Source organism: Entelurus aequoreus, linkage group LG15, assembly GCF_033978785.1.
Source record: "Entelurus aequoreus isolate RoL-2023_Sb linkage group LG15, RoL_Eaeq_v1.1, whole genome shotgun sequence".
Lineage (NCBI taxonomy): Eukaryota > Metazoa > Chordata > Actinopteri > Syngnathiformes > Syngnathidae > Entelurus > Entelurus aequoreus.
Genome location: NC_084745.1, coordinates 46,298,597 through 46,320,942, shown reverse-complemented (window position 1 = coordinate 46,320,942; position 22,346 = coordinate 46,298,597). Strand labels below are relative to the sequence as shown.

Sequence of the window (22,346 nt, the reverse complement as noted above, 5' to 3'; positions counted from 1 at the left end):
AGCCCCATCTTTGCCGTATCTTTTAAGCATGATTATTTACTTAAAACAACAAACCAAAGCCTGAGTCTGGCAGGGTGGACGTCAGCCTTTGATTGAGCCCTCAGCTTGAATTCTTAGCTAATAAATTGTTCCACGTCTTTGTCTGGGGTTTAACGACAGTGGTCCAAGTTTTTCTTGCCCTAATCTCAAGAATGCAGCAGCCTCTTGAGAAGTTTCCTTCTCTCCCAGAGTCGCGTCTTGGCTTTGTTTTCTTAGACGACTCCAAGCATTGACAGGCATCACCGTTAGCCTGCTTTCACCAATCAGTCTCAGCCGAGGCTGCAAAACCGTTTTAAAGGCGAAATGGGGCAAACTTTTCATCGGACCCCACAAAAAGAGAGCTTTTTCAACGTGAAGGTGACCTGGGAGGGACCCTGAGCTCACGGCCCAGGTATGAGCAGCTTAGCTTTGTTCTGACGACAGCTGGCTGAGTCACATCCACTAACCTCCTTTAGTCAGCTTCCAACTATGTGCCAACAATAAAATAATCATTAGTGACATGCACGCATGCTTTGACAACTGTCTCCAGTATACACGGTTTTATTTTCATATTATCATATGTACTATTTGGTAGGGGTGTCCCAATCCGATATTGAAAATGGTCCAAAAAAATCGGATTATATCGGCTGGCGTGCAAAATGTCCGATACAAGCAGTGTTTCGGCATGTTTACTTGTGCACAACAGACATCTAAATGTCATCCAAAGGTTGGTCTTTTCTTGAATATTGTAGGCTACTAGGAACTAGCAGCTACACAACAGCTAAGCACACAATAGCTCACAAGCTAGACATACACTACCGTTCAAAAGTTTGGGGTCACATTGAAATGTCCTTATTTTTGAAGGAAAAGCACTGTACTTTTCAATGAAGATAACTTTAAACTAGTCTTAACTTTAAAGAAATACACTCTATGCATTGCTAATGTGGTAAATGACTATTCTAGCTGCAAATGTCTGGTTTTTGGTGCAATATCTACATAGGTGTATAGAGGCCCATTTCCAGCAACTATCACTCCAGTGTTCTAATGGTACAATGTGTTTGCTCATTGGCTCAGAAGGCTAATTGATGATTAGAAAACCCTTGTGCAATCATGTTCACACATCTGAAAACAGTTTAGCTCGTTACAGAAGCTACAAAACTGACCTTCCTTTGAGCAGATTGGGTTTCTGGAGCATCACATTTGTGGGGTCAATTAAACGCTCAAAATGGCCAGAAAAAGAGAACTTTCATCTGAAACTCGACAGTCTATTCTTGTTCTTTGAAATTAAGGCTATTCCACAAAATTGTTTGGGTGACCCCAAACTTTTGAACGGTAGTGTACATAATCTCTACTCGAACAATATTACAGTCTGAAACAGCACAATTGTCAATATAAACATGTATCAATACATTTTAGTTACATATTTTCACTCACTTGGTTGCCAACTCCCTGAAAAAAATAAGAGTTGAGTTGAGTTTGAGTTTATTTGGAGCATGCAAGCATACAACATGATACATCACAATTTCCAGTTTCTCTATTCAACATGTTCGAAAAGGAGTAGGAAGAAGCAGAGCTTATTTAATCCTACCCCTTTTCTTTTACATAACAGTTGCTAAAACTTTTGTTCACTTCCTGTTCTCAATTTATTCCCAATATACTCCATAAGTAATCACAATAAAAATAAATAATAATTGGTGAAGTAAGTTATATTTCATATGATGAGATGAGTAAGATTATTTTGAGAATGATTGAATGGATGGATGAAATAAATTCAGAATGTTTATCATGGTTCTTCTTCTTTGTACTTTGTCAACACTTTAAGTTTGAAGAGTTTCATTTCATTGTTTTTTTCTTCATATTAGTACATTGTTTGATTGCTTTGCTTAATCCATTCCATAATTTAATTCCACATACTGATACACTGAAGGTCTTAAGTGTTGTACGTGCAAACAAATGTTTTAAATTTTTCTCTATGATTATATTTCTCCTCTTTTTTTGAGAATTGTTGTATATTCTTGGGTAGCAGGTTATAGTTTGCTTTGTGTGTAATTTTAGCTGTTTGCAAATTCACTATGTCGTGGAATTTCAGTATCTTTGATTCAATAAATAAAGGGTTTGTATGTTCTCTATATCCAACATTATGTATTATTCTAACTGGTCATTTTTGTAACACCGTTAATGAATGAAGTGTACTTTTGTAGTTATTTCCCCATATTTCTACACAGTAACTCAGATATGGTAACACTAGCGAGCAGTAGAGAATATGAAGTGATTTTTGGTCTAGAACGTTTTTTGCTTTATTCATTATTGACGTGTTTCTTGCTACTTTATGTTGTATATTTTTCACATGAGATTTCCAGTTCAATTTATCATCCATCATTATACTTATATTTCTATTCCGTCTATTTGTATATGTGTTTGACTTTCTCTTCTACTGTTACCAAATAGCATTATTTTACTGAGATTCAACAATAGTCTGTTTTTGTCAAACCATCTTTTTAAGTTGTTCATTTCTTCTGTTATTATTTGTATTATCTTCTGTGTGTTCTCTCCTGAACAAAACGCTGTTGTATCATCCACAAATAACACTAACTTTAAATATTTTGTAATTTTACAAATGTCATTTATATAGAGATTGAATAATTTAGGTCCTAGTATTGGGGTTAGGATTAGGGTTAACCTAACCCTAACCCTAACCCTTGTGAAGCTGGTGGACCAGATTCTTTTTTCTTTTTTTTTATTTGTGTGAAAGGAGTTTTATACTATTCGGAAAGGCTGAATAGACGCAACTAGACTCTTACTCAGAAAGGTTCCTTTGCATCAATAGGTGGGTTGCAATCACGTGACCTAGAGGCACTTCCGGGTTTCAGCCCCATTAGGCTACTGTTTATAGTGCAGATTTAGGCTTATTTTGAAAGGTTTAAAAATGATGACGAAAAAAAGATGTTAAATGGGATGGGGTGGATTTTTACACTCTTAAGAAGATTATTTTTTAACAAGATTTAAACCATTTATCATCACCAAGAGGTTACTGCTACCTCACTTCACTTGACACTTGCGGTATTTAGAGGAGAAAAGATTGGAGGCACATCATTTATTTACATCTGAGAGATCCACAAATTAAGCATTAATCGTTGAAAGACAAAGTTGGACTTATATGTGCATCGCTAAGCAACGTATTTGATTGACATAACGAGTGCCGTGCTGCTGCGATCGAGATGCTACTGAGGAAAAGGATACGTTTGTTTGCAGTTGATTTCCTGCAACTAATATTAGTCTGATCTACAATTCATGTATGCAGTTGTTTTTATGGGGTGAATTTATATTTTGTCTAAATATTTAGCTACAGATGTCCCTGTTTTTCAGCAATGTTTGCTAGCGATATCAAGATATAGTTTATGCTGTTGATCCTACGAGAAATGTTTTCATCAAGTGTATTAATACTATTAAGAAAATTTTCTTCATGCTAGCGAATATCACCAAAGACGCTATAATGTGGTCCTCCGTGTCGAATAAAGCACTAGGCTTTCCTGCACAACAACTAAGCTTTTAGTTTCTGTTATGAAAATTGACAGCAAAAATGCTGTGGATTGGACCAACAATCACAATATTTATTATTAGCACCTAACATGACGTGAGTTTATTTGCACAAGCTGGTCTTTGTTGTTATATTTAGGCATAGCAACCACAAAAAAATTCAAACTAATGCGATCTCTTGTCCTTTTCTTACGTTAAGTTCTGCTCTCAAACACTACTAATATAGTCGAGAATAACCTGGATTGCATCCCAGAAAGTTTCTAAACAAATCAAATGTCGAAAAAAACATTTTACAAAGTGATCACTGCAGACACGAGCATGGTCCGATTGTATTCCACAAGATGATGAACGTGATATTTTTAAGAGCCATTTCTTTTTTTTCCCCTGACTTTTTAACCTTAATGAACCACTTCTTTCAGGACTCTATGAAAGCTCTTTCTCAAGAACAGAACAGCAATACAACATTTTCTGCTCAAACTCTACACTTACTCTCACTTGTTTTAATGCTACACTCAAGCAGCGTGACCGTCGTGTGAATTAAGCTCAAGAAGAAAAAGGGACGAGACGTCATATGCAATCCTCCTATTAAACCTTTTTGGATCATACGACCTGATGACCGACAATCTACACACAAATATTTTACAACTACCATATTTTTCGGACTATGAGTCGCAGTTTTTTTCATATTTTGGCCGGGGGTGCGACTTATACTCAGGAGCGACTTATGTGTGAAATTATTAACACATTACCGTAAAATATCAAATAATATTATTTAGCTCATTCACGTAAGAGACTAGACGTATAAGATTTCATGGGATTTAGCGATTAGAAGTGACAGATTGTTTAGTAAACGTATAGCATGTTCTATATGTTATAGTTATTTGAATGACTCTTACCATAATATGTTACGTTAACATACCAGGCACGTTCTCAGTTGGTTATTTATGCCTCATATAACGTACACTTATTCAGCCTGTTGTTCACTATTCTTTATTTATTTTAAATTGCCTTTCAAATGTCTATTCTTGGTGTTGGCTTTTATCAAATAAATTTCCCCCAAAAATGCGACTTATACTCCAGTCCGACTTATATGTGTTTTTTTTCCTTCTTTATTATGCATTTTCGGCAGGTGCTACTTATACTCCGAAAAATACGGTATTTGACTTCAACCAGAATTTATTCACCTGTGCAGGTTTTGGAATCATACGAGTACATGGAAAAGTAACTGTTTTATAATCTGTTTGTTTAGTTTTTTTGCAAAATAACAAAATGAATTGAACTAAATAAATATATTTTTCTAAATAGAAATACTGTATTTTCTGCTTAACAGAACAAAACAAAACAAAAATTCTTAAACCAACATTACTCCTGCTTAACTATAAATGTAGTGTGCAGCTTTGTGATAGAGAAAGGGTTTCCAAGTTTGACAAAAAGAAAGGAGAGGTGAGATATTTGTCTTTTATTTTTATGACAACGTTTAAATAAAATCACCATGGTCTTTATGCTACAAAACCCAAAACCAGTGAAGTTGGTACGTTGTGTAAATGGTAAATAAAAACAGAATGCAATGAATTGCAAATCCTTTTCAACTTATATGCAATTGAATAGACTGCAAAGACAAGATACTTTATGTTCGAACTGAGAAACTTATTTTTAAATATGGCAAGTACGAGGCGGCTAACAATGCAGCTAAAATATTAACACCAGCTGGTCGTTACAGTATGCATTGATAGACAGCATATAGTAGGGCTGTGAATCTTTGGGTGTCCCACGATTCGATTCAATATCGATTCTTGGGGTCACGATTCGATTCAAAATCGATTTTTTTTTTTTCAATTCAATACAATTCCCGATTCAAAAACGATTTTTTTTCCCGATTCAAAAGGATTCTCTATTCATTCAATACATAGGATTTCAGCAGGATCTACCCCAGTCTGCTGACATGCAAGCAGAGTAGTAGATTTTTGTAAAAAGCTTTTATAATCGTAAAGGACAATGTTTTATCAACTGATTGCAATAATGTAAATTTGTTTCAACTATTAAATGAACCAAAAATACGACTTATTTTATCTTTGTGAAAATATTGGACACAGTGTGTTGTCAAGCTTATGAGATGCGATGCAAGTGTAAGCCACTGTGACACTATTGTTCTTTTTTTTTTTTTTTTAAATGTCTAATGATAATGTCAATGAGGGATTTTTAATCACTGCTATGTTGAAATTGTAACTAATATTGATACTGTTGTTGACAATATTCATTTTTGTTTCACTACTTTTGGATCGTTCTGTGTTGTGTTTGTGTCTCCTCTCAATTGCTCTGTTTATTGCAGTTCTGAGTGTTGCTGGGTCGGGTTTGGTTTTGGAATTGGATTGCATTGTTATGGTATTGCTGTGTATTGTTTTGTTGGATTGATTAATTAAAAAATAAAAAAAAAATATATAGATTTTTTAAAAATGAGAATCGATTCTGAATCGCACAACGTGAGAATCGTGATTCGAATTCGAATCGATTTTTTCCCACACCCCTAGTATCTAGTCATTGGTTGAATTCTTATTGATAAAATAAATGGATACAGAATATCTGAAAATATTAAATAATACCACTTAACTTTATTTAATTTGCAGTTTAACCGACGGGACAAGCGGTAGAAAATGGATGGGATGGATGGACATTTAATAAGTAATCGACATATTTTTTATTTTGAAACGTACCTCCAGCATTTCCGCATTCGGGCAAGGGTGGGAGGGGCCTATGTTACCTAGCAACCACACAGACTGCGCTGGTAGGATGGCGAGGCGGAAGGTACGCTCTCTTCACAATTAGTAACTTTTCATGAAAAGTCACGCGTGTCCGTTTGAGGAAAGGGCCGAAGTGACGTGTTTTCCTGCTTTGGGAACTGTCTCACGTCGTGTTGTGCTCTTTAAAAACTTCGTGGCGACGTTTGGAGCGTGTAGCTCCCATGCTAGCTCGTTGTTGAGATGCTAAACACCTGTGAGCGCTTCACGGTAAACTTACTTAAAGTTTAAACTTAGTTAAAGTTCATTAAACTTGTGTCTTTATTTGGTACACTTGGACATTGTTTTTAGTCAATCGACAGTACAATAGTGAATATTTGAGGTTGTATGTATTTCACAGGATTGTGACGTAAGCAGCAAGTTGGTGATCACCTCAGTGGCCCTTCAGGATCACATCAGAAGGAACCTTCTAGAGCCCGAGTTCTTGCTTTCTGACCCCCTGCTGAAGTACAGAAGCAAAACACCTTCAAGGCAGAGAGGGAAGCAAAAGGATGTGCAGAGAGCAGAACTTCCAGAGGAGCGAGAATATGTACTTGGTCCTCCTCCACCTCCTCCAACGTTGGGTAGGTTGTTCTGAAACAGTGGTGTCAAAGTCAAGGCCCGCGGGCAAATTAATGATCTAACTATCTATTTGATTAGTATTAGAACCGACCCTCAGGCCACAGCCGCCTGCTGCTGTTTTGCACGCACCAATACTCAATCAATCAATCAATGTTTATTCATATAGCCCTAAATCACATGTGTCTCAAAGGACTGCACAAGCCACAACGACATCCGCGGTACAGAGCCCACATAAGGGCAAGGAAAAACACACAACCCCAATGGGACGTCGATGTGAATGACTATGAGAAACCTTGGAGAGGACCGCATATGTGGGTGACCCCCCACTCTCTAGGGGAGACCGGATGCAATGGACGTCGAGTGGGTCTGACATAATATTGTGAGAGTCCAGTCCGTAGTGGATCTAACATAATAGTGAGAGTCCAGTCCATAGTAGATCTAACATAATAGTGACTCCCATCAGTGTTGGAGCCAGGAATTTTCAAAATGGGGTCCCATGGACCCCATCAAGTCATAAAAACGGGGTCCCACTTTTTTGTAACTGTTTTGAAAACAAATGATAAATGTAGAGATGTCCGATAATGGCTTTTTTGCCGATATCCGATATTCCGATATTGTCCAACTCTTAATTACCGATTCCGATATTTTTTCATTTATTTATTTATTTCAGGCAATGATATAAAAAAGTACAAAGATGACAACACATAATAATATAAATTAATATAGTGCAAAAGGTAGTGTATAGTATGTAATGCATGATTGTCCAGTTTTGCCTGAAAGGGAGTGGGAAGAAGATAATTTATTTAATCCAACCCCAGTTCTCCATTTAGTGATTATTCACATGAGTTTCACTCTTACTTTGTTCAAGGATTATAATACAGATGTTGTATCATGGTGGCAGTACCAAAGGTAACATTAATTATTACACTGTAACAATAATTTGTATCAACAATGTAGGAATAATGAATATACCAACAATGGTAATAGACAACATAGCAATAATGGTAATAGATAACATAGCAATAATGGTAATAGATAACATAGCAATAATGGTAATAGACAACATAGCAATAATGGTAATAGACAACAAAGCAATAATGGCAATAGACAACATAGCAATAATGGTAATAGACAACATAGCAACAATGGTAATAGACAACATAGCAATAATGGTAATAGACAACATAGCAATAATGGTAATAGACAACATAGCAATAATGGTAAAAGACAACATAGCAATAATGGTAATAGACAACATAGCAATAATGGTAATAGACAACATAGCAATAATGGTAAAAGACAACATAGCAATAATGGTAAAAGACAACATAGCAATAATGGTAATAGACAACATAGCAATAATGGTAAATGACAACATAGCAATAATGGTAATAGACAACATAGCAATAATGGTAAAAGACAACATAGCAATAATGGTAATAGACAACATAGCAATAATGGTAAGGAAACATGAATGAATGAATGAATTATCTTTATTGTCATTGTGCATGTACAGGTACAGGTCCAACGAAATTTAGGTTGCTTCCCTAAGGTGCTTTGCATTTAAAAAAAAAAGAAGAAACCACACAATATACAAAAACAACACAATATACACAATATGCAATATGGCCTAGGACCACTCTGAGAGGCAATGTAAAAAAACGAGACAGTAAAAAGTATAAAGTGACTAGTGAACTGACTAGAGAGGAGTAATGCTGGTTCCCAGTGTGCTGAGGGGGTGGGAGTCAGCATTTCCTACCTCCTATGCTGTGCAGGCATTTTGTTTTGGATTAATATGTAAATAAATATGATAAATATTGTCCAGTTGGCGTGTAATCGCTGATTGCACAGTCCCGGATCCTCATGTTGCACGTGAGGGAGTTTTAATTTTAATTTTTTATTATTTTTTTATTTTTACATTCCAGCTGCGTTTAGTGCAGTTATGGCCTGGGGGTAGAAACTGTTCTTGAGTCTATTTGTGCGGGTTCGCATGGTTCTGAAACGTCTGCCGGAAGGCAGCCGATCGAAGTGGCTGTTGCCGAGGTGGGATGGGTCCTTGAGTATGTTGGCTGCCTTCTTCAGGCAGCGGGAGTTGTACAGTTCTTCCAGGGAGGGAGGGGAGGGGGCACCCGATGATTTTTTGGGCCGATTTGACGACCCTCTGGAGAGCTTTCCTCTCTGCTGCTGTGCAGTTGCAGAACCATACGCAGATGCAGTATGTGAGGATGCTCTCCACAGAACAGCGGTAGAAGGACACCAGTAGATCCTGTCTCAGGTGGAGATTCCTGAGTACTCTCAAAAAGTAGAGCCTCTGCTGTGTCCTCTTGACGATAGCCGTGGTGTTGGTCCTCCAGGACAGGTCCTTCTCCAGGTGAACTCCCAGGAAGCGTAGGGATGAGACTCTTTCCACACAGCCCCCGTCGATGTACAGGGGCTGTATGGTAGTTTTTCTCCTCCTGCTGTCCAAGATCACTTCCTGGGTCTTGAGCTGGTTCAGCTTCAGGTTGTTCACCCTGCTCAACACTGCCAGCTGCTCCACCTCGTCCCGGTATGCCGTCTCGTCGACCCCAGAGATGCAGCCCACCACCGTTGTGTCATTGGCAAACTTTATGATGTGATTGCCGGGGTGGGTGGCTGTGAAGTCGTGGGTGTAGAGTGAGTAGAGCAGGGGGCTCAGCACGCAGCCCTGAGGTTAGCCGGTGCTGAGGCTGAGGGCTGTGGAGGTGTGGGTACCCATCCTCACCCTCTGACGGCGGTCAGTCAGGAAGTCTTTAATCCAGAGACAGGTGGGGTTGGATATTCCGAGGTCTGCTAGCTTGGTCACCAGTCTGTCAGGTAAGATGGTATTAAATGCAGAGCTGAAGTCTACAAAGAGCAGCCGTACATAGCTCCCCCCCACCCCCCTCCATGTGGGACATGGCGGAGTGGAGAGCCGTAGCGATGGCGTCCTCCGTAGACCTGTTGGCTCGGTAGGCAAACTGATGGGGGTCCAATACGGGCGGTAGGGATGAGAGGATGTGGGTCCGGACCAGTTTCTCGAAACACTTCATTGTGATAGAAGTGAGTGCCACTGGCCGGTAGTCGTTCAGACAGCTGACAGTGTTTTTCTTTTTGGGGACCAGGATGATGGTGGAGGTTTTCAGGCAGGATGGGACGGTGGCCTGGGACAGGGACCGGTTGAAGATGTCGGTGAGGACACCATTGAGCACAACATTGAGCACAAGTTAACACTTTGAGACAGAGTATAGCAGCAGGTCAAATTAAAGACCCTCATCTCTTTATTTGAACCAGACCCCATGTTTGTATAATAGTTTAAATCGATTAATAGTTTGGCATTGCTTGTGTTGTAAGTCCAGTTTGTTCCATAGTTTTACTCCGCATACAGACACACAAAAACGTTTAGGAGTGGTTTCAGCTCTCGGCAATAAGAAATACCCAAAGCCTCTCAAGTTATGAGCCTGCACTCGTCTTATAAAAAAACGTTGTGGATTAGGCGGCAATAATTTGTTAAATGCTTTATATAAGATTGTTAATGTATTATATTTAACATCGATACCTATATATATGCAGTCGTGGAATTAACACGTTATTATGCCTAATTTTGTTGCGATGCCCCGCTGGATGCATTAAACAATGTAACAAGGTTTTCCAAAAATAAATCAACTCAAATTATGGAAAAAAATGCCAACATGGCACTGCCATATTTATTATTGAAGTCACAAAGTGCATTATTTTTATTAACATGCCTCAAAACAGCAGCTTGGAATTTGGGACATGAGGAGGTTGGGAGGGGGCGGGGTTGAGTTGGGGGGGAGCGGGGGTGTATATTGTAGTGTCCCGGAAGAGTTAGTGCTGCAAGGGGTTCTGGGTATTTGTTCTGTTGTGTTTATATTGTGTTACGGTGCGAATGTTCTCCCGAAATGTGTCCGATATTGTCGAACTCTTAATTACAGATTCCGATATCAACCGATACCGATATATACAGTCGTGGAATTAACACATTATTATGCCTAATTTAGTTGTGATGCCCCGCTGGATGCATTAAACAATGTAACAATATTTTCCAAAATAAATCAACTCAAGTTATGGAAAAAAAATTAGAGATGTTTGATAATATCGACCTGCCGGTATCGTTTTTTTTTTGTTTTTTTTTAATTTTTTTTTTAATTAAATCAACATAAAAAACACAAGATACACTTACAATTAGTGCACTAACCCGAAAAACCTCCCTCCCCCATTTACACCCATTCACACTCATTCACACAAAAGGGTTGTTTCTTTCTGTTATTAATATTCTGGTTCCTACATTATATATCAATATATATCAATACAGTCTGCAAGGGATACAGTCCGTAAGCACACATGATTGTGCGTGCTGCTGGTCCACTAATAGTACTAACCTTTAACAGTTAATTTGACTAATTTTCATTAATTACTAGTTTCTATGTAACTGTTTTTATATTGTTTTACTTTCTTTTTTATTCAAGAAAATGTTTTTAATTTATTTATCTTATTTTATTTTATAATTTAAAAAAAAAAGGACCTTATCTTCACCATACCTGGTTGTCCAAATTAGGCATAATAATGTGTTAATTCCACGACTGTATATATCGGTATCGGTTGATATCGGTATCGGTTGATATCGGTATCGGTAATTAAAGAGTTGGACAATATCGGATATCGGAAAATAAGCCATTATCGGACATCCCTAAAAAAAAACTGCCAACATGGCACTGCCATATTTATTATTGAAGTCACAAAGTGCTTTTTTTTTTTTTAACATGCCTCAATACAGCAGCTTGGAATTTGGGACATGCTCTCCCTGAGAGAGCATGAGGAGGTTGAGGTGGGGGGGTGGTTCGGACCAGATGTCCGAACCACCTCATCTGGCTCCTCTCCATGTGGAGGAACAGCGGCTTTATTTTGAGTTCCTCTAAGAGAGAGCCCCGCCATCTGGCGGAGGAAACTCATTCCGGCCGCTTGTACCCGTGATCTTGTCCTTTCGGTCATAAACCAAAGCTCATGACCATAGGTGAGGATAGGAACGTAGATCGACCGGTAAATTGAGAGCTTTGCCTTCCGGCTCAGCTCCTTCTTCACCACAACGGATCGATACAGCGTCCGCATTACTGAAGACGCCGCACCGATCCGCCTGTCGACCTCACGATCCACTCTTCCCTCACTCCTGAACAAGACTCCGAGGTACTTGAACTCCTCCACTTGGGGCAGGGTCTCCTCCCCAACCCGTAGATGGCACTCCACCCTTTACCGGGCGAAAATGTAAATGTATTCAGTTAGAAACATTCATTCACTTTCTTCCTTCCTTCATGGATCTAAACTTTACCGCTGCCGGTATTTTAAAAAAAATATTTTTATTGTAATATTTTCAGAATGTGTTTGTTCTATTTTGGGCCAAAGTCAGACAAAGAAAACAATCTGAAGTTGTCTTTATTTTTTTGTTTTAATGCCATGATTTTAATAATCCGGGCCGCGTGTGCACAGATTTTCCTCCATCCGGCCCCTGAGCTAAAATGAGTTTGACACCCCTGTTCTGGAACTTTCTATGTGCCCTTCATTCATGACGTGATGATACTCTCCTATACTAGCTCAGAGGATGGGCTTGGTGGCCCCGCCTGCGGGCAGGCTGAGCGAGGACCAGTGGACGCGGGTGAAGACCAGGTCACTCCAGCAGCGGGAGTCCGAGCAGCCTTGTTCAATATGCAGAGAGGCTTTCTGCCTTCAGCCTCAGGTAATCACCATCAGCCTGCCTGCGATAACGCTGAATTGCTAGGGAGCAACCACGTGACCAGGAGGAAGTCCGCCGTACTTCCGGGCAAACACATCAATATGGCCACCGTTGAGTTACCACCGACTGTGCACATGTCAGAGCACAGTACTATAAAGGTGTCAAGAGCCTAATATACAAGCAGATAATACGCCAGATTTCACCAAAAAGTAGCTGAATGTGATCAAATGGAGTCATCCACTCTTTACAATACTTTTGACAAGATTTAAACATATTCTTAAGGTCACTGAAGTTCACATTTCTACCTACCTGGTGGCCCATATGCCCTTCTACACTCACAAGGAGTTCATCCATCCATCCATTTTCTACCGCTTATTCCCTTCGGGGTCGCTGGAGCCTATCTCAGCTACAATCGGGTGGAAGGCGGGGTACACCCTGGACAAGTCGCCACCTCATCGCAGGGCCAACACAGACAGACAACATTCACACTCACATTCACACACTTGGGCCAATTTAGTGTTCAAGAAGTCCGAAATAATCAGGCACATAATTTCTTTAAACCTGGTTGGGATCACAACTTAGGCAGTAAGGCGGGATCACAACTTAGGCAGTAAGGCAATGAAAGCAAATGCTGAGGTTTTAATATTTGTTCAAAGTGGAATCAGAATTTATTGGGAAATAAATGTTGATTTTGCAAACTATCGTATTTTCCGGACCATAGGGCGCACCGGATGGGGGCACACTGCCGACGAGCGGGTCTAGTCAGATTTTTTTTCATACAAAAGGCGCATTAAAGGATCATATTATTATTTTAAAAATTTTTCTAAATGTAAAAGACTTCCTTGTGGTCTACATAACATGTAATGGTAGTTATTTGGTCAAAATGTTGCATAGATGATGTTTTACAGATAATCTTCAAGTCGCTTTCTGACAGTCGCTTCAGGATGCGCCGTTTTGTGGGCGGTCTTATTTACGTGGCTCACCTTCGACAGCGTCTTCTCCCCGTCACCTTTGTTGTAGTGGTGTAGCGTGCAACGACGGGAGTGGAAGAAGTGTCAAAAGATGGAGATAACTGTTTTAATGATATTCAGACTTGATTTCAATCAATAACGAAGCGGCATCTCCTCATCCGTGACTCACTAGTGCAACAACGCCGGAAATGTGTCCTGTGAAAAAACGTCCGACCGGAACTCTCTAATAACTAAAGTTCCTTGGGTGAATAATGTAAACCCACTACACCGGTAGTTTTTAGTGCTTCCATAGCGAGCTATAAGTTAGAACTTTACGCTACTTTTTATTAGAAATGGCAACAGCAGAGGGTGAAAGCGCCATAACAAGAAGATAGAGAAAAAGAAGAAGCTTATCGACTACGGCAGTGTTTTTCAACCACTGTGCCGCGGCACACTAGTGTGCCGTGAGATACAGTTTGGTGTGCCGTGGGAGATTATCTCATTTCACCTATTTGGGTTAAAAATATTTTTTGCAAACCAGTAATTATAGTCTGCAAATTATGTGTTGTTGTTGAGTGTCAGTGTTGTCTAGAGCTCGGCAGAGTAACCGTGTAATACTCTTCCATATCAGCCAGTAGCTAATTGCTTTGTAGATGTCGGAAACAGCGGGAGGCAGTGTGCAGGTAAAAAGTTATCTAATGCTTAAACCAAAAATAAACAAAAGGTCAGTGCCCCTAAGAAAAGGCAGTGAAACTTAAGGAACGCTATGCAGAATTAAACTGGCTACAAAGTAAACAAAAACAGAATGCTAGACCACAGCAAAGACTTACTGTGGAGCAAAGACGGCGTCCACAATGTACATCCGAACATGACATGACAATCAACAATGTCCACACAAAGAAGGATAAAAACAACTGAAATATTCTTGATTGCTAAAACAAAGTAGATGCGGGAAATATCGCTCAAAGGAAGACATGAAACTGCTGCAGGAAAATACCAAAAAAAGACAAAAAGCCACCAAAATAGGAGCGCAAGACAAGAACTAAAACACTACACACAGGAAAACAGAAAAAAAGTCAAAATAAGTCAGGGCGTGATGTGACAGGTGGTGACAGTACATCTACTTTGAGACAAGAGCTATATTGATGCATGCTTGGTTATGCTTTAAAGCAGGGGTGTCAAACGTACGGCCCGAGGGCCGGATCAGGCCCGCGAACAGGTTTTATCCGGCCCACGAGATGAGTTTGCTAAGTATAAAAATGAACCTGAAATTTTTGAATGATAGAAACAGCTGTTCTAAATGTGTCCACTGGATGTCGCAATAGCAATTCTTTGCATCTTTGTAGATGATGCTATATTTGTACAAAATAAACCACGTTAGTACATCAATCGAGGAAAATGATCAAACCACATAAATAACATCCTGTAATTTGATTTTGATTTTTTTTTTTATCTTGATCGATTGAAAATTAACACCAATGAGTTGACTCATGAACATTATCACATAATTTATTCAGAAAGTATAAATAATGACAAATAAAAATAGAATACTATTGTAAGTGTAAAAAAAAACAAAAAAACATTGTGATATGTACATTTTCAGAATGTGCTTCTTCTATTTTTAAACAAAGAAAACAATGTGAAGTTGTCCTTATTTTTAAGTTATCATGCCGTGATTTTACCAGTCCGGCCCACTTGGGAGTAGATTTTTCTCCATTTGGCCCCGGATCTAAAAGGAGTTTGACACCCCTGCTTTAAAGTCATATCCAACAATTGCGACAACGACTTTTTACTTTCAACTGAGTTTAGTTTTTTTATGATTTCTGCTGGTGGTGTGCCTCCGCATTTTTTCAACGCAAAAAAATGTGCCTGGCTCAAAAAAGGTTGAAAAACACTGGACTACGGTATCGGCACGGACTACAGTGGCGGACCTGCGCAAATTTTCAGGACTTATGCAGATCTCAAATACACATCAGCAGGTACCAGAAGGTAAGAAAAGTTGGTTTTGCATAATATTGTGAAACAAAATGCCAGATAATGTCTGCTAATGGCTGCCATTTTGCGGTCCTTATACACACACCATAATAATATTTGTATCTCTGACTACGGTAGCCGTAATGGGCCGACAATCCATCAAGCGGTGCGGCTTCAAAGTCATACTAAAACATTTTGACTGATTTTTGAGTGCCGTGTGTAATGTTCTTTATTTTCAATGGAACATTTAAAGTTTTGCCGTTGTTTACTGGCGTCATATTGCAGTCTACATGTATCTCTTATGTGTGACTACCATCTACTTGTCACACTTTTCATTACACCATGTACCAAATAAAATTGCTTTGAGGTCGGTAAGCACAACCAGAATTATTCCGTACATTAGGCGCACTATCAGTTTTTGAGAAAATTAAAGGATTTTTAATTGCGCCTTATAGTCCGAAAAATACGGGAAATCAACGTGGATATTGTGATTGCACAACTTAGGGGAACTAATGTTGAAGGCGTACCAGTTAGAAATGGGCAATATGGGTAAAATTCTACATGCCGATAAATAGCGCAGCCTCCTGCAATAACGATATACTATATCACAATATATTATTTAGCAAATAAATAATAATAGAATCATTTCAAATTGATTACAAATGCTCGTAATTTGGCTGCAAACGTATGCTTTACCACATTGCGTCATTTCCGGTTTTGTTATTTTGTAAAATTATTATTATTCTACTGTTAATATCTGGTTACTTTCAGTTGCAACATGGTTCTATCTACACTTCTGTGAATTGTAATAACCACTTATTATTCTGTTGTTTAGATACTTTACATTAGTTTTGTGCGACGCTACAAATTTGGCAATCGATCCAATACTATTAGTCATCCCGATACTGATACTTAAAACTTTTAAGATCATTGATTCAATTTTGATTACAATTATAATCAGACACAAACACAGGATGGCGGTCTAACAAAATCAATGAAATATTTACATTATTTATTAAAGGGGGCATTTTATGATGTTCTACATTTAAGGCACTTCCTTATAGTCTACATATGTTTTTATTTTTATTTTGCCTATTGTTCACAATATTTATAAGAGACAAGAAGACAAAAGGTTGTTTTTCTCGCTTTATAACATACAAATAGGCTCGTTCTGTATGGCTAGCAATGCAGCTAATGGGAGCAATCTATTCTACCTCTAAATCACTTTAAAAATGCATTCAAAAACCGTCAACAATACTTCATTCCATAACCTGTATAACAGTGGTTCTTAACCTGGGTTCGATCGAACCCTAGGGGTTCGGTGAGTTGGCCTCAGGGGTTCGGCGAGTTGGCCTCAGAGGTCAAGACACACCGACTCATCGTGTACATAAAAACTTCTCCCTATCGGTGTATTATGAATACCCCCAAACGATGTTCCCTCTAATTTTCCATCTGATTTGCATGTGTGTAATTTGTTGTGAGTTCATGCACTGTGTTGGTTTTGTTTTTTGAACAAGGTGATGTTCATGCACGGTTCATTTTGTGCACCAGTAAATAAAACATATTACTTTGTCTTGAATTTGAAAAAAAATAAAAAATTATTTTTCACTAAAGAAGGGTTCGGTGGATGCACATATGAAACTGGTGGGGTTCGGTACCTCCAACAAGGTTAAGAACTACTGATGTAGACACATAGAATTATCATACTGCTGTGATTATATGCATCAAGTGTTCATTCAAGGCTAAGGCAAAATATCGCGGTTATATATCGTGTATCGTGACATGGCCTAAAAATATTGAGATATTAATAAAAGGCCATATCGGCCAGCCCTATTCTAAACCCAGTAAAATAATGAACATAGTCCAAACTGTCATGTGGGATCATCACAAAACTGCTCATATCTAAGTATATGCAGAACAACAAAAATAAAAGAAATGTATAAACAGTTAAAAGGTCAGTTTAAAGTTCATACAGACATTGACAAAGTGGTCACTGCAAACTCCAGCGTGTTCAGACTCGGCCCCACTCGACAAGGGCGACAGGTTCAGCAGCCGCGTGATTAATGTCAGATAGATGGAAGTATTTAATCTCCAATAAGTGTCACTTTGACAGATCATTTTCAATACCATCAACATGTGACTGGATAATTTGTTTGCTTCATGCTAATGTTTGCTTATTAAAAATGGCTTAATGCAAAATGGACACAAACATTCTTTTACAGACACACACTAACAAACATACTCATGCTTATCATTTTGAAATAACAATATATGACAATAAAAACAACTTGAACTTTGACAGCGCCAGTTGAAATGAACGATATCCTTCTCGGAATGATCCGGAACGGCTTGTTTAGTCTTGAAATGCATGTGTTGAATGCGATATGTCAGACTGCAGGTTGTAGCTTTCTCTCCGCTCTAATGGCTTGTCGAGCTGCTGGAAATTGTGCACAGCAGGGGGGCTCTTTCTCAGCTGATGGAGAGTGTGAAGCCGGCCCAAAACAATAGGAAATCAATACGTCCCCCCGACCTCCTGCCCTCCAGAGATCTAAGTAAACCTTTTCGTGTGCCAAGTGGCATTGCTGTAGCCGTCCCCTTTCAGACCATAAAAGAGCTCCTCTGGCAGGTAGTCCAGGTTCCAGCCGGTTCGCAGAAGCTCCTGCTGGTTCCTTCTATCCTCTTGGCAAATACCACTTAGTTACACACTTTCACATGTGTCTGAATACACACACTCACGTTGGCATCCTAAAGCTGCAATGTGTGTGTGCCATTAGGCTCAACAGCGTCTTTGTGTCCCTCTTAGGTGCTGCAGTCCTGCTCCCACGTCTTCCACAAAGCATGTCTGCAGGCCTTCGAGAAGTTCTCCGGGAGGAAGTGCTGCCCGATGTGCAGGAGGGAGCAGTACGAAACGCGCGTGATCCACGATGCTGCGCGCCTCTTTCGCAACCAGTGTGCCGCCAGGTGTGATTATTGCTCTGGTTTGCAGTGATCTCTCGTCTTCCAACCAGTCAAAATACAGTCGTACCATCTCTTTTCGTAATATTTGACAAAAGGTTCACAAAGAACGAATCATACAAAAACCGAAGCAACTGTTCCCATTAGAAATAATCTGTTCCAGGGAATATGAACACAGATCGCATTTTGTGGAGAACGTTTATAGTTTTAAATGCAGAAAACTAAGTGAAATGCATACAATGACGAATGAAATGTATTACATCACTCTTACCTTAAGTGTAGGGGTGTCAAACTCATTTTCATTGATGGCCACATTGTAGTTATTATGGCTGCCCTCGGAGGGCCATTTGAAGCAGTGAATAATATATGAATATAAATGGATAAAGATTTTCTAAATGTTATATTTACACAATTGCAGATGTATGTGATTACCGGTATATATTTTTTTACCTACACTGTAAAAAAAAAAAAGATTTTACAGTAAAAAAATCTCAGTTTCCAAAATCTTACCGTAAAATTGACAAAGTTTTGTACAGCATATTACTTTAAATCTAAAAGCGGTACCACTGTTTTTTGTTTTTTCTGTAAAATCTATGGTTGTTGTGTTTACAGTGTATAAAATGTATGGTTGTTTTTACAGTGTATTTACCACTATTTTTGTACGGTAACATTTTTAGCATAAAATCGTTTTATTATTTTGACACTAAACAATTTGATGGATAACTTGCCTTGAAATCATGAATAAAGCAGATATTTTAAGTATTTATTCGCAGTTTTTTAAATTTAAACATTGTTGAAAGACGACATATTTAAGTATTTATTTTAACAAAAAATGCTTGGAATGTATGATAGTATTATATTTGTTGCATTATTAGTTCATATTAAAGTATAAAAAATAAGCCATTACATGCAGTACATGTATTGTTTCTGTCAAAATGGAAAGAACAAGTACCGTATTTTTCGGACTATAAGTCGCAGTTTTTTTCATAGTTTGGCCGGGGGTGCGACTTATACTCAGGAGCGACTTATGTGTGAAATTATTAACACATTACTGTGAAATATCAAATAATATTATTTAGCTCATTCACGTAACAGACTAGACGTATAAGATTTCATGGGATTTAGCGATTAGGAGTGACAGATTGTTTGGTAAACGTATAGCATGTTCTATATGTTATAGTTATTTGAATGACTCTTACCCTAATATGTTACGTTAACATACCAGGCACATTCTCAGTTGGTTATTTATGCCTCATATTACGTACACTTTGTTATGTTCAAATAACAGACACAACAGCCTCGCTCAACTTCACAACAGCACTCTCCTTTATTTCAGTCACTTCCTCAAAAGGCCCAGCCCAACTACGGTGGCTTCAAGGTATCAAAAGGCACAACGTAAATAGCCTGAGTAAGACAGTAGAACACATTACCAATAGGCATTCAAGTATAAGAACAGTATTTAAGATTAACTTGAATGAACACAACATTTCCCCTCCTGTCTTAAAACTTCAAGTATGAAAGGTGGCCACAAAGTCCTGAAAACGCTCAGGGCGTGCACGGGCCCTAACAGGCCGAGGCTCAGGAGCAAGGGGGACCGGCAGTGGGGCCGGTGCTGGAGCAGGGCACTGCGCGACCGGCACAGCCTGGGCGAGGGGTGCTGCCACTGGATCGGGCACCGGAGGGCGTGGCCCCAATGCGGGAATGTTCGGTGCCACCCCTGTGACGTGAGGCTGGTGAGGAGGGGCAGGTACCTTGCGCAGGCAGCTAGCGTGCCAACGGGATCCATCGGTTAACTGAAATGAAGCTGGGCCCAGCTGGCGGCTGACCTGGTATGGAGCAGACCAGAATGTTGCCAGTTTGTTGGCGCGGTGGGGCCGGCGCGCTCTGACCCAGTCCGACACTCTGACAGCTGGCCATTTAGCCCTGTGCTTCTGATCGAACCTTTGCTTCATGGAAGTTTGTTGTCCCTTGACGCGAGACTTGACTGCTGCTGAGCATGGTCGCGGGCTCGCGGCCATCGGTGGGCGGAGTCTCGACAGGGGAAGCACAAACTCTCGACCCACCATGAGGCTGGCAGGAGAGACCCCTGTTGTAGAGTGGACAGTCGCCCTGTAGTGGAGGAGGGTCTGATTCAGTGCAGCCTCCAGCGAGTATCCCTCGGACATGTGAGCACGCAGTCCATTCTTCAGTGATTGGTTGTACCTTTCCACCCCCCCGTTTGCCTGGGGGTGGTAGACGGAGGTTCTGATGTGAGTAACACCCTTGCTGGCAAGGTAGGCGGTGAACTCCGAGGACAGGAACTGAGGACCGTTGTCCGTGGTGATGGCTCGGGGTAAACCCCAACGGGAAAACAGGCGGTCCAGGAAGGCGACGACGGCAGCAGAGGTGACCGTTCCCATGGGAGCCACCTCAGGCCACTTGGAATGCAGGTCGTAGACCACCACAAGAAACCTCTGGTGGGGTGGCACATTATGCAGCTCACCACAGATATCAAGCTGGAGATGGTCCCACGGTTTAGTTGGCCAGTCCAGGGGCTGGAGTGGAGGCGAAGCGGGTGGCCCAGTCTTCCCACTGGTGAGGCACGCTGCACAGGAGCGGATGAGTCCCTCCAGGTCTCGATCGATGGCGGGCCACCACACTGTGTCACGGCACCTTTGCTTGGCTTTGACTATGCCAAGGTGACCCTGGTGTGCCATCTGTAAGACACACCCTCTGAGGGCTACTGGGATAACAGCGCAGTGTCCCCGGGCGATGCAGGCCTCACCCCAGCATGACAGTTCGTTCTTCACACGGGAATACGGCTCTAGCTCAGGTGGGACACGGGAAGGCCAACCGTGTCTGATGTAGTCACGCAGCATGGTGAAGACAGGCTCGGCTGCTGAGGCCGTCTCCAAATCACGAAGGGAGACAGTGTCCTTCAATGGTGAGTGGACCAGGTGGACCACGTCTTCTTCGTCCTCCGGGGAGACAGCGGGGCCCTGGGTGGTGGCAGGACGGGACAGGTAGTCTGCCACCACGTTATTCCTGCCAGGGGTGAATTGTAGCTGAAAGTCATACTGCTGCAGACGGTCTGACCATCTGTGAAGACGGAGGGGCCTGTGCCCCACACCAGAGGTAGACATCAGGGTCGTCAGGGCCTGGTGGTCCGTCCGTAAAGTAAAGGACCTTCCGTATAAGTAGAGATGCCAACGCTCACATGCCCATATACAGGCGAGTGCCTCCCGTTCGCCCACTGAATATTTCTGCTCAGTGGGGCTGAGCGCCCGAGAGGCAAACGCTACCGGTCTCTCTACGCCATCATGGATCTGTGACAGAACGGCACCTAGAGCCACTGCGGAAGCATCACAGGTCACGAATGTGGGGCTGTCCAGTTGGAAGTGCGCCAGGATCGGAGACGTGGTGAGGAGCCGCTTCAACTCGTCGAAACCAACCTGGCACTTGGGAGTCCAAGACCATGGTGTCTCCTGCCTGAGCAGCATCCTGAGCGGGGCCGTAATGGAGGAGTACTGAGGCAGGAACCGCATGTAGTAGGCTGTCATCCCCAAAAATGATGCCACCTGGGAGGCCGTCGCAGGAGTGGGGACGTCGATGATGGCATCCACGTTCGACTGGAGAGGCGAGATGCCGTCGGCGGAGACACGGAACCCAACAAAGTCTATGGCGGGTGCAGCGAAAACACACTTCTCTGTGTTCAGCGTGGCATGGTGGCGCTTGAGTGCGGTGAAAACCTGTTCCAGGCGGGCATCGTGTGTGGCAGCATCTGGCCCATGCACCACAATATCATCCAGATACACCACAGTCCCAGTGCAG

The 22,346-nt window shown here is 40.9% G+C and overlaps 1 protein-coding gene across 7 annotated transcripts in view; it reads left to right on the top strand.

Moving 5' to 3' along the window:
• The window catches only part of rnf32 (ring finger protein 32), a 282,695-nt gene that overhangs the window by 182,164 nt on the left and 78,185 nt on the right, over window positions 1-22,346 (top strand). For 4 of the 7 annotated variants that reach the window (XM_062021649.1, XM_062021642.1, XM_062021643.1 and 1 more), the window contains exons 1-4: window positions 6,306-6,357; window positions 6,691-6,913; window positions 12,518-12,660; window positions 18,385-18,542. In XM_062021649.1, the coding sequence (XP_061877633.1) occupies window positions 6,307-6,357; window positions 6,691-6,913; window positions 12,518-12,660; window positions 18,385-18,542 (575 nt within the window). In that variant the 5' untranslated portion in view covers window position 6,306. The other 3 variants (XM_062021648.1, XM_062021647.1, XM_062021645.1) reach the window with 2 other exon arrangements.